Source organism: Neodiprion virginianus, chromosome 2, assembly GCF_021901495.1.
Source record: "Neodiprion virginianus isolate iyNeoVirg1 chromosome 2, iyNeoVirg1.1, whole genome shotgun sequence".
Classification (NCBI taxonomy): domain Eukaryota; kingdom Metazoa; phylum Arthropoda; class Insecta; order Hymenoptera; family Diprionidae; genus Neodiprion; species Neodiprion virginianus.
Genome location: NC_060878.1, coordinates 16,819,773 through 16,832,287, shown reverse-complemented (window position 1 = coordinate 16,832,287; position 12,515 = coordinate 16,819,773). Strand labels below are relative to the sequence as shown.

The following is a 12,515-nucleotide window of genomic DNA, read 5'->3' as shown; positions in this document are numbered from 1 at the left end:
TAATTCATTGAAATTGGCCGAATGTGTCTAAAAGCAAGAAATGTATGAAAATATTGTAAAAAGATCTGAACGCTACATAAACTTTCGTGTGAAAAAATTCATACGAATTATCCTAATTCAGTAATTTTTTTTTTGAGATGAATTTTTGATATCGTAATATCTTAATTTTAAATCTTCATTCATGAAACTATCAGTTTCAGACTGGCCATGAGCCAACCCTTGAACTACCCGTTCTCACACTGCAGCTTCCAAGTTTGTAGATAAAAAATAATAATAATAACTAATTCGAATTTCATGCTACAAAATCAGATTCGTTATCAACGCTTTTAAAGCTCTCGGATACTATTTTACGTGAAAAAATGACAATTTCTAAAATTTCAATCCACTATAATGGATCCACCATTTCAAAGTTTGGAAGTCTAACCTTGGATTTGTTATCGGTGAACCAAAAAACTTCGCCTAACAATTTTTACCAAAATCGGAATCTGTTTGGATGTTTTGCCATCATATTGGATTACTTTTTTCGATTTCACAATCGGACTTCAAATTCGTGATCAGCCACCTGACAAATTTACGAGTACCGATTTTCATCGAAATTCGAATGATTTTTGTTTTATATCAGATTATTGAATTCACCAAATCTGGACTATGCAAATCTGACCTTAGATTCGTGATAAGCGACCCAAAAACCTCACGATACCAATTTATATTTAATTCCATTCACCCAATCTTAAGATATCATCATTTTTATACGACGTTTTGTAATTTTGTAACTCGAATAATTGAAAACGTACCGAACCGATGAAAGCCAAAATCATCGGAATACGGTAACTCGGTCTCGAGATATCGTCCGGCAAAGAAATTGGTTACATATATACATACGTACATACGTACACTTGGGATGTCAAACTTCTGTTAAGGGGGAGACCCAGTTGGAACGTCCAGAAAAAAACTTTTTTTCCGAATTTTTTTTGGCCAAACGACAAAATAATTTATAACAACAGTTTTTTCATATAAAAGATATATATTTAAAGTACACATTATAATTTTTCAAAAGAAAAATATTACAAAATAAGCCAGTGCGAGGCAATGGGCGGGACGTTTGCAAAAAAAAGAGGTAATTGCGGTGATCACTCTCGCGCAGCAATGGATCATCTGAATCCAACAAAAGAGGGGGGGGGGGGGGGGGGGGGATCATCGGTTAATGATATAATGATCCGGATCAACGAAGGGTTTTGAAAAATTTCAATTTTTCACAAAATGGCGGACGTTGAAAGTCAAAAGTGTCGTTTTGACCAAAATTTCACTCACATTTTTGGCAATAAAAAAAAATAAATAAATGTCCAAAAAAAAAAATCCTCATTTCGTCCGGAAGACAATTATGTATAGAAGAAGTGAGACAAATTTCAAACCGATCGCTAAAGCCGTTCTTGAGTTAGAGTGATCACCGACTTCGAAAACATGGCTTCGAGAAAAACGCGTTTCAAGTTTTGGGTACGATTTGTATGCAGATAAAAGATTTATTTTATAACTTACATTGGATCGTCTGTTCCTGGGCCACATACTGCGCCGTTCTCCGCTTTGTTAGCTGCACCTGCAGCAGTTTTTCGTTGACGACGAGCTACCGGTGCCTCTCGAGTATTTTCGAGGGAGCGCCGGTTTGCTTTGTCAGACACGGCGCCCTTCGAAGTTATACATCTTTGCGAATAACGGTCCGATTTGCATGTCATTATTCGGAAAATACTCTTGAAATATTGTTATTTTAGAAAATGGAAAAAAACGATTTTTTCAAAATGCTAACTGGGTCTTCCTCCTTAACGGACACCTCCCAACAACGGATTCCTCTTTAAAACGGACACTCTAAACGTCCCCAGAAGTATAATTCAGACGTTAATATTGTTCTGAATAGCATACACTATTCAGTAATAGACAACATTTTTCGTCCCGAAGATGTCCGGTATTGGCAAGTTTCACTGTATAGAGAACAGTTAATTAGGCGCATTTTTGATTTATAGCAAGATCATCATTTGAAGAATCATTCTTTGACCGTTTCTTTCGACTATTCAATTGAGTCTGTATACTTTCGAAAACACTGTGATAATTATAATTACAAAAATGTTATTGAACACTCGCGTACACTTGAAAACACAGTGTTCGTGCAAACAAGAAAGTTATCAAAAGAAGTAGATATACTTCAATAAACAAAGTTTGCAGTTCCTTCCATTTCTGTAAGTGCGTGACATAACACTCACAATGTCTATACAACACTGACAAACCTAACTCTGTTTCTATGTAATCTTATCTGGCGTTTGTCAGTCGAACTATGTGAAACTAAATATTCATTTATTTCCAACTAGTGGACGGGTTTGTTTGTTAAAATGGATCAGATGGTTACGAACGGAAATTAATTCGAAGGACTAGAGTTGCACGATTTCATCGGGTTCACAACAGGTCAGATACAAATCTTGATATGAAGGTAAGCAAGGTGCGGCTCAGAGTAACCGACTGTTAGACCCAATTTTAAACCTGCTGATTAGGCGATCAGAATTCTATGGGTAAATGAATATCAATGATGAATATATAAGATCAACATTCAAAATAGCAAGGTCTTGCGATAAGCAGACATACCATCGGTTGAAATGTTTCAACTGAAGAAGTCGCAGCCTTCGTCAACTCTCGTCATGAATCCGATAACAAAAGTTCTCTTTGTATCGCAGATTCGCGAACCCCGTGCCGGCGGGTGGTTGGGAAGGAATACGAAACGCTACTGCCGACGGAAACTTTTGTCCCCAAATAAGTGGCACAGACCATATCACTTACCTTGGAGACGAAGATTGTCTAAATTTGAACGTGTTCACACCGCAGGTAATCATTCCCATCTAGTAAGGCTTGCTTATTTGCAGGCAAGCCGGTTGCTGTGCGAGAATAGAAGCATGAGTTCAAAATCAGAAGTCTTGTAAAGCAAACATAACTGGATTTGACGTAGGATCCTATACATACAGATAAGTGACGGTAAGGACTCCGCACTACTTCCGGTGATGGTATACGTTCTCGGTGGGAGGTTCATGGTGGGGTCCGCTAATTCATCGGTGTACAGCCCGAAGTACCTTTTGAACCAAGATGTAGTTCTCGTTACCTTCAACTATCGTCTGGGTATTTTGGGGTTCTTGAGCACTGGCGACGAAGTGGCTTCCGGAAACTGGGGCCTAAAAGATCAGGTCCTTGCGCTCGAATGGGTGCAGCGTAACATCAGACACTTTCACGGTGACCCTGATCGAGTGACGTTATTCGGCCACAGCTCAGGGAGCGCTTGCGTTCACCTTCTGACGCTTTCGAAATTGACAATTGGTAAGATGGAATTCAGAATGAAGTCAAACAAGGCTAGAGGTAATATTCAACAGACTTGATTGATGAATATTGAAATCTTTTAACGGGATGACTGATATCACATTTACAATAATCAGGACGACGTTTTCTATCTTTACAACAAGTACGACGTACTGAAAAAATTTTCTCCATCGATGAGTTGACGAACCTAGTTATAATTAAATGCTGAAACATAGCGTAATCAATTCACGTCATTACAGGACTCTTTCATAAGTTCATCATGCTAAGCGGATCTGGCCTTGTGCAATGGGCCTACAGACCCAGGGCTGTCTATGCAAAGCGCGCATTTGAACTCGGCGATTACGTTGGCTGTTTGAATAACACTTCGGATTCCCTCGTCAGGTGTTTGCGTAATAAAAATGCTCTGAATATTACAACCGTGTTCACACGGTTTTACGTGTGGCATTGCGAACCATTCAACACATGGGCTTGTACTGATGAGCCAGATATCAAGGGGGCTTTTTTAACAACTAGCCCTGCAAATATAGTGAGAGCTGGTCAGATTCGTGACTTACCTTGTATCATGGGTGTCGTTGAAAACGAAGGTATAGCGACTACTATAGGCAAGTGAATGCAAATTTTTTTGGTTTGATCATTTGACCGCGAACTATGAGTATATCACGGCTGATTTTCATAGAAAAAACCAGAAAGTGAACAGAATGGCAGAAAATAAGCCGTAAAAACAGTACAGTACTTGCCCGCAGTAGTCAACCCATCGGCACCTTTAAGGTGCGTTCAAAGAAGCGCTGTACATCTCGAGAACCCGGAGAGCCAAAACTTCCACACCGCTGAAGCGATCGCAATGAAACTTGAGCAAGTAATGCCTTATTTTGGCAAAAAGTGTAGCGACTTTTTATTTTTTCAATATCTTGAAAAAAAAAATTACAGATTGGTTACCACTCACACAAATTGAAAAAATTATCACAGTTGCACTGAATGGATGAAACTATCTGGTATGATGCCACTGTCAGTAGTTTAGCGTACATTCGTAGATTATTAAAACATAACTCACTACCTGATAATTCTGCTCTTCTGGACTTTTACCCACTGAAAAACAAAAAAAAAATGATAAAGCTTGGTCAAAAGTCACCAAGTCAAGGACCTGGACAGCCAGAACTATGGAGCGCTTGTCCTGGGAGTCGAATTTCACGAGGTAGTGGTCTTGGAGCGCAGGAACTACGGAGCGCTTGTCCTGGAAGTCGAGTTTCACGAGGTAGCGGACCTGGAGCACAGGATCCAGGAGATAGAGAACCTGGTACTCGAAACCTGCGGAGCACGATTTTCATACGTCCTCTCTACTGCGCGGTTGTTTCCGGACTGGGGAATCCGGCTAGCTGATTTTCGTCGTCGACGAGTACTATAGATCAATTGCGTCAAAGGAAAAAAAATTTTGGGTGACGTCACGTTCTGAACATCGGAACTTTCTGCTTAAAATTATAATTCCAGTTTATTAAAAACTTCTGTATTTGGAGAATGAGCGAGGCAAAACAGGAGAATAGAAAAAGGCTAACCATTGATGAGAAAGTAACAATTATTATCAATTGGTTGAATACCGGTGAGTCGGGCCATAGGCTTAGGCATGATTACGGTATCGAAAGATAGACTCAACCGAAAATTAGGAGAAATAAAGAAAACATTATTCAGTATACTTCAAGACCAGCATGAAAGTACGAAGAAGAAGAAAATCACAAACTTCGAAGATAGTGGTTTTGAAAAGGCAATTTACAGATGGTTTGTGTAACAGAGAACCTTAGGCGAACCTCTCTCACAGGCGATTTGAGCCGGAAAGGTTTCAACACATCACCAACAAATTTTTGGTGCAGCATCTAAGTTTAAGGCGAGTAACGGTTCGCTCGATCGTTCTAAGAAACTTCACGGCATTTATAGTCTTACGATTCACAGTGGGACGAAATCCCGAAAAAGGAGAGTAAACCTTAAATGAACTTCGATTCAAACAATAATGATGTCAGATTTCGAAGATAGTTGTTATACAGGGGTTTTTGAGGTCATTGATCACGCATTCAAAGTAAACATTTGCCCAAATTTTACTTAACAAGAAGACGACGAATGTCACGTGGCTTAAAATTGAGAAACAGAGAAATAATATTCATCTATATTATATAAAATCCACACATCAATACTTTAAAAAAATTTATGTATAGAAACGAAAAAAGCATTTTAGCAAAAGCATCGTCAAAAGTTTCAAATATTACAAAACAAATTAATGGAATACAATTTCCTCGTCGGACTCGTCAAATTCAGAATCATTTTCTGCAGTAGATTGACATATTGTAGGTGAGATTAACAATTCTACAGTTTCCAGAGATAAACTGCATGTTTTTTTCTGGGGTAATGTACATTTGGGGACAATGAATCTGAGAAGGCTAATTTGTTACACTAGACATTTATGTTGGCAAAACAGAGAAACCTACAGCGCCATAGACGGTCGAGTGCGAAACAAACTCAATCTCATAAACATAACGTAACCCATGCCCGTTGAATCTACCCTTAGAATACGTGTCAATCTAACAAGTTACTGTCCCCGCGGTATTCTAGGGTTGTATTCGACGGTCATGGGCAGCCAACTGACACACGCTTCTAAAAGAGGTTCGCAAAATGTCCCTCGGTTCTGCCGCCAATCTCCACCACTAGTGGCGCTAGTGGTCGTCTGACAAGCTTGCGCGCGGTCAGCGAGGTCAGCGAGCGTGTCAGAAGTCTACTAGCGCCACGTAGAGGAACTAAAAAACGGGGACAAAACGCGTACAATTTTGTAGTATACGAACTGTGGTGAGTGTCAGGGGGCTGGTCATGGGTTGTGTCATGTTTATTGGGATTGAGTTTGTTTCGCGCTCGGCCGACTATGGCGCTGCAGATTTCTCTATATTGCCAATATAACTGTCTAGTGTAAAAAATTGGCCGTCTCAGATTCATTGTCCCCAAGTGCCCGTACACTCGAAATGTACGGATCAGATGTTATCATAAGCCGATTGAAAACATCTTCCATTGTTCCGGATCTTGAACACTTTTGTGATAAATCTTCTTCAATAGTATTGATGTCTTTGTTTTTAGCTTCTTAAGCATCTTCCGATAGTTAGCGGATCGGCAATAATGCATGAGCTATTATTTGTGGACCATGAACAGGAAGTTTGTGCATCGCGGTAAATGTCAGTGAATTGCAAACCCTTCTCTCTATCATCGTTAACATCATTTTAAATTCAACCAAGAGTTCGTTCTGATTTAGTATTGTTTCGTAAAGAACAAGTGTATTCATCTGATTTTCGATGTAGCGTTCTTCGTTTACAGTCAATTTTGTATTTTAGTTCAAAAACTGTAATCTTAGCGGCATACAAGTCACAATATCCACAAGCATCCGTTTTTTCATCGACAGACACGAGTTGTATTGGCACAGCTGAAGTAAAAACACAGTTGAATCCGACGTGTTGTCATCTTGAAACTTTTGTTTATATGTACATTTTGTCCAGAGTTTCGATCGTAGCCCCACTTGCAAACAAGGGTCATCTGCTTATCACTTTCGTCAGCAATACTCGAAATAACTTCACGTTGAAGTGATATAATACGCTGATCTGTATGGTGCAGTGAAGCCTGTAATTTAACTCTGCTTTGCTCTCTGCAATACTAATAGCCGTACGGGGTGGATAACACACTTTTTTAGCTTCTGCCACTTTGGAATTGGGAGGCATACGGAAGTGCTGTCGAATGTTCAGAGATCTCGGTTCTTGGTAGTCATTATTCGACATTTTGCGGTCCATCAGATAGGAAAGTGCAGCATTTGCGGATAATGTAACTTTGGGTGTTATTTCACAGAGCCTTTCGATACCTCGAAGTTTTCGTTAGACTCGTCAGTGTTGCATCCATCACAATTCGAGGAGCGAAGGCTCATTCGAACAGTAGTTGATAACTTGTTCGTAGTCAACGTTTCACGGATTTCTTCGGTTCTCTTCCGTTTCTATCTTTGACTTACGGACTAAAAGTCTTTCGATGGGTGACCACCCTTATTGGTCGGTGTGTTTTGGGAATTAGCAGCTACAGGAAAGGATACATTAAGCCATGACTGATATTTCTTGCAAAACGTATTTTCTTCCCTACAAACTGATTTCCACATTGTTCTCATTTTTTTGACAAAAACTGAAAAGGACTGCCTCACATGATTAGGTATAAGCACCGAACGTCCGCTCTTCTCGAAAATTTGCAATTTAAGGTGTTCCAATGCAGCGGGTAGTCCCGTCCTTCAAATGCCATCTTCGTGTACGGAGTAATATTTTTCCCACTAGGTCCTATAACAAAGCCGCAGAGAATTTGAAACTGATTTGTATATAAAAACTTCAAATATTTAACGTAAACTATAACAAATGAGGCGAGATCTAAGTCGTTGAATAAATTAAATTTTTCTGAAGCGATTTCGTTTCATTTAGGAGATTGTTCTCTGATATTGAGGAGACAAAAACACGAAAACGTAATACTCATTCATATAATTTATGACAGATAAGACAATATTACACATGCTGCTTCTCGTGAAATCTTGAACATAAATTATTGAAGACATTTATTATAAACAATGTGGATCTAAAATAACCGTGCTAGTTTGTTATGAAGTCTCGGTATATGTTAGGACCGGTTTTATTATCCTATTGTACGTACTGTGAAATTTGCCGCGTCGCGCTGCGTACCCGCTCATACTGTACGCGACTTACGAACAAAAATCATTACAGCCAAAGGAGCAGGTGGGAGTGGGTGATTCTTATGGATTTCGTAAGCTAATAGCCTATAACCAATAACTCCGAACTTGGATCGTTGAAGAATATGGTAGAAAATGGTACATGTCATCTGTTTGAAAACCGAGGTCTATAGAATCATATCGTTTTCACGAGAGCACCGAATGTGGCCGTATTTCAAGTTGTTGAACATCAATTCGTGACTGAACTAATACAGAAATATTTTTTACGCACTTCCAGGAGTCGAATCTATCTTGAAAATTAAAAATCGCACAATTCACACTTGAAATATGAAATTTTGAAGTTTAGTGCTTCTGCTTTGTATTCTCGCGCAATGCGTGCACCGTCAATGACGGTCAACTTTGAACCGAAGTTGCGAGCCATGTACAGAGGATTCGCCTTCTGGTTTTCGAGGTTTGAATGCACTAATTATTACTCTACCTGACGCTTGAGTCAAAATTCACTAAAGCGGATTTTCATTTTTCGAGATTTACTTCTCTTTTCAAGGACTTCGGCCCACTGTACGATGATCTAGGGCATGAGGTGATAAAGGATCGTTTTACTATAATGGTATGCGCTGATGCAAGTGGATCCCATAAAATTCCTCTTTCATTCATTGAAAGATTTAAAAAAAACCTCGGTGTTTCAAAAACTTTACAAATCTATCTGTGATTTATAAGGGTGAAAGAAATGCCTGGATGGACCGAGATCTTTTCCAAGTGTGTTATAGAGAGGTTTTCCCACCCAACGTAAAAGAGAAACATGGATCACCTGTGAGATACCTTCTTCTCCTCGACAATGGATGCTCCTTCTCATCCAACGATCGATGTCTGAAACAGCATTGCCAATGCTAGCCAAATTATGTACTTGCGGCCTAACGTAATGTGACTCACCCATATACAACTGATATAACAGGAAGTAATTCTTAAAATGACAAAAATCTATAGAAAACAAGTGCTTTTGGAAAGTGTGCAGTTATTGGAAACGATGTTCACTCGCTTAAAATCAATTTACGAGATTTGAAACTTCCTCAACGAACGGAAAAAGTGTCATTCAATTTAACCCAATGGATATAACTGAATATGTGATTTTCAACTGTAAAGTAAATGTATAATTATGATTTTACGTTAAAAACTACTTAATTCGATGACATTTTTTTTATCGTACTCTTAGAATAAACAATGTTCCAATCAGACCTTGAGCAATTTCCCTACATATTTCGTTCGATGGAAAGTGTGACGGCTACGAAACTCAGTTCTACGCATATTTCTAGTGGCCCGACTAAGCAGGGTGTCGGGGAAATCTGTACTGTAGAAGGAGAACGTATGCAAGAGGAAATTCGTTGACTAATGAGGGGCTGACTACTGCGGTCCATTACTGCATTTTTCTCCGTACCTTTTATCGCCTCGGCAAATCAATTCAATCAATAGACGTAACATTAAGTATGATCATCATTTTTGTAATTAGATATTTATTTGCTGAGTGAAATGTTTTCTTTATTTCTCATACAATTGTGTTCCATTGAAGCATTTCATTCGAATTCTGGTAATTCCATTCAAACGTTCTATAAACTTTGTATAAATCGATCCGTATTGCTTATTTAGATAGATAGTCCGTGCACGAGTTAAATAGTTAAGTGTTGACTGTTCATGCTTTTTAGAAATGTTGCAAATCGAACAAGTCATACAATTTTGAAATGAGATTCATTAAAGCACATTCGACCATGCGTTGACGGATCTCCTTGTTTGTCACGTGGTTTTCCGACGTGACGATTTGAACACGGCCTATAAAAGTAAGAGCACGAGATACGACAGTTGTCATGCCCATCATTTGAATGCAAAAGCCTGTAAATATCAGATTTTCTCGTGAAATCATTTTTGAGATGATCGCTGAAGCTTTTCGAGACAGACCGACAGACGGATCAACAACTTTCAACCAATCTAATTTTCCGATACTAAATGCCTAGAAATGTTAAGATCCATTGAAGTTAAAGACGGTTATTTTGGATAGAAACCAATACTTCTCGTACGTTAACATAGCTGATGGAAAATAAAAAGGGGTGTGACATTGTTGGATCCTGTACGGCTGACGATACGAATCATTTAAAAATCAGATAAACAGAAAGTTGAGGCATGATTTTGAGGTTTTGAAAATTCGTAAGGTTCTCGCTCTTATTTTAATTAGATCCAGTCTTATACCTAACTGTTTGATAATTTTACTCGTTACACCAGACTTCTATGAAAAGGAGGGTTGGCTCGAAGACTTTCTGAAAAACTTTGATCATTTGCTGCCGATTTTTTTGTACTGGTCGTATCAACCGGACTCTGGAGCCGCTTGGGTCAAGGCGGCCAAGTCGTATTATTTCAATAACGTTGAAACAATGAATAGAAGTGAGGTGAGTAAAAAGATATTCAAACTTAACGATTGGAATACGATAAGCTTTCTTACTGTATACATATCTAGCTGTTTAGGAGGGTTGGAAGTCATGAATGTTTCCAAAGAGTTCCAGTGGTTAGGTTTCATATTTCCGACGTTGTTCATTCAACTCATACTTTGTATCCTAACCATAGAATATCGCGGAAAAATCTGAACAGCTGAAAACTGATCGCGAAATTCACTACCATATTTAACAGAGATTTACTCATAGTTGGCACAATTATGGAGTTTGGTCGCTGCAGTTATCTTTTGACCTGAACGAATGTTTTCTATCATCATGTGAAATTGTTACTGTACGCGTAGATTATATCAGGAGCTTATACCTTATCAGTCTCTTAATTGAAAATCGTATTACAGTAGCGTCTTTTAGCAGAAATTCATCGAAATTAGTTGTTTTCACAAAAAACTACAGGCAGTATGTAATAGTTGTGGGTGAAAAAAAATTCTTGTCGTATCAGTTATGGTGATCGTTGACCTAAAATAATCTGTAATTATCCGTATCGTGCCAACCAAAGAATTGAGTCTTTAGGTGATGCGCCATTCATGAATCCCTTTGTTGCAGTTGCTGACTAATTTGACGTTACTCATCGGTGACGCTACGTTCACCTATCCGATGTACTCCTCCCTGTTATACCAGCATGCAGTGGCAGTAAATCCCCAATATTTGTACGCCTTCAGATATCGGGGCACCTGGAGTAACACTTACGCTTACGGCAACACGTTGACGGACTACGGAGTAGCACACGCGGATGATATTAGTTACATTTTTCCACATGTAGACTACAATATGATGTTAGCTCTCAACAAAACCCCAAATGAAAAAGATCTACAAATGAGAGAAATCATGGTGCAATTGTGGACATCTTTTGCGAATCACGGGTAGGTTTTTTTCAATAATGAGATTATCTGATGATACATATGATTCACAACTAAAGCATGCATTTTCAGAAAACCTTCAACTTTGTTTTTTCATGGAAATACAACGTGGGAGCCGTACTCGAAAAAGGACAATTACCTTCAGATAGGGGATAGATCCGAAATCACGCTAGAGGTTAAACATCCCTTCTCAACAGAGCGAATGCAATTTTGGGCTAACTTGGAAAGAAGTACGGCAGAGGCAGAAACCATCGGGTTCATCCACTAACACGCCACCGCTATAAGATTCCACCGTCAATATTCATCGACCGATCAAACGCGGTATTCCTGTAAAAATGCCGAAATCATCGAAATTCTGCATGCAATGTCGAACAAAAATAAACAGATACTTTTTCGTATACTGCTAGAATGCGGCTAGGAAATTTATTCCAATAATTAGTAGTATTTCGCTTACAGAAATACATTTCTCGTCATTATTAGTGCTTGAGGGAAAATTTTTTTTTGGATGTTTGTATTCGGCATTGTATGTAGAATTGCTTTCATTACAGCATTTTCACAGCAGTGATGCGTAGGTTTTGATAATATTCAAAATGTGTGACATATAACGCAATCTGTAACGACTGAATATAGCATCCTCTGAAGAATGAATTTCCTTCTTGTGATCCTACTTTCATGCTCGAAATTCGTTTTGTACTTGTCATAATGTAGGTGCGAAACATACTATTTGCTAGCTGTTCATTCATCATGATGAGACTTCGAAATATTGATGAAAACGATAGCACAGCTATAGACTCAATTTGTCAAGGATATTTTCGTGTTATCTATATCTTCTAAAACCTTACCCAACAATGAACATTTCAATAGTCTCTATTCTTGAGGAAACTGCGATGTGTGATGGTCAGAATGTGTACGATTTGTGTGTACGGTGGCGTTACGCGATAAATGGCAGTCTTCGTCGATCAAATCGAATATGAATACCCTGGTCGGTAAATGCCATACGCCTTGGGCCAATAGTAGCAGCAATGTTAACGAAATTCGTGCCACTGTGATCTGATTTGGGTGTTATCCGCCAGACGATGTTAT

At 38.8% G+C, this 12,515-nt stretch overlaps 2 protein-coding genes across 3 annotated transcripts in view; one reads left to right on the top strand and one right to left on the bottom strand.

The window, feature by feature from the left end:
• The window catches only part of LOC124299284 (flotillin-2), a 510,013-nt gene that overhangs the window by 192,567 nt on the left and 304,931 nt on the right, over positions 1 to 12,515 (bottom strand). The window lies entirely within an intron of this gene.
• LOC124299276 (juvenile hormone esterase-like) overlaps positions 1 to 12,515 on the top strand; it is a 29,478-nt gene that overhangs the window by 680 nt on the left and 16,283 nt on the right. The window contains exons 2-7 of one of the 2 annotated variants that reach the window (XM_046752378.1): positions 2,718 to 2,865; positions 3,003 to 3,348; positions 3,588 to 3,950; positions 10,352 to 10,515; positions 11,119 to 11,435; positions 11,505 to 12,076. In XM_046752378.1, coding sequence (XP_046608334.1) covers positions 2,718 to 2,865; positions 3,003 to 3,348; positions 3,588 to 3,950; positions 10,352 to 10,515; positions 11,119 to 11,435; positions 11,505 to 11,700 — 1,534 coding nt within the window. In that variant the 3' untranslated portion in view covers positions 11,701 to 12,076. Of the gene's footprint in view, positions 1 to 2,717; positions 2,866 to 3,002; positions 3,349 to 3,587; positions 3,951 to 10,351; positions 10,516 to 11,118; positions 11,436 to 11,504; positions 12,077 to 12,515 lie in introns of those variants that run through there. The other variant, XM_046752379.1, reaches the window with a different exon arrangement.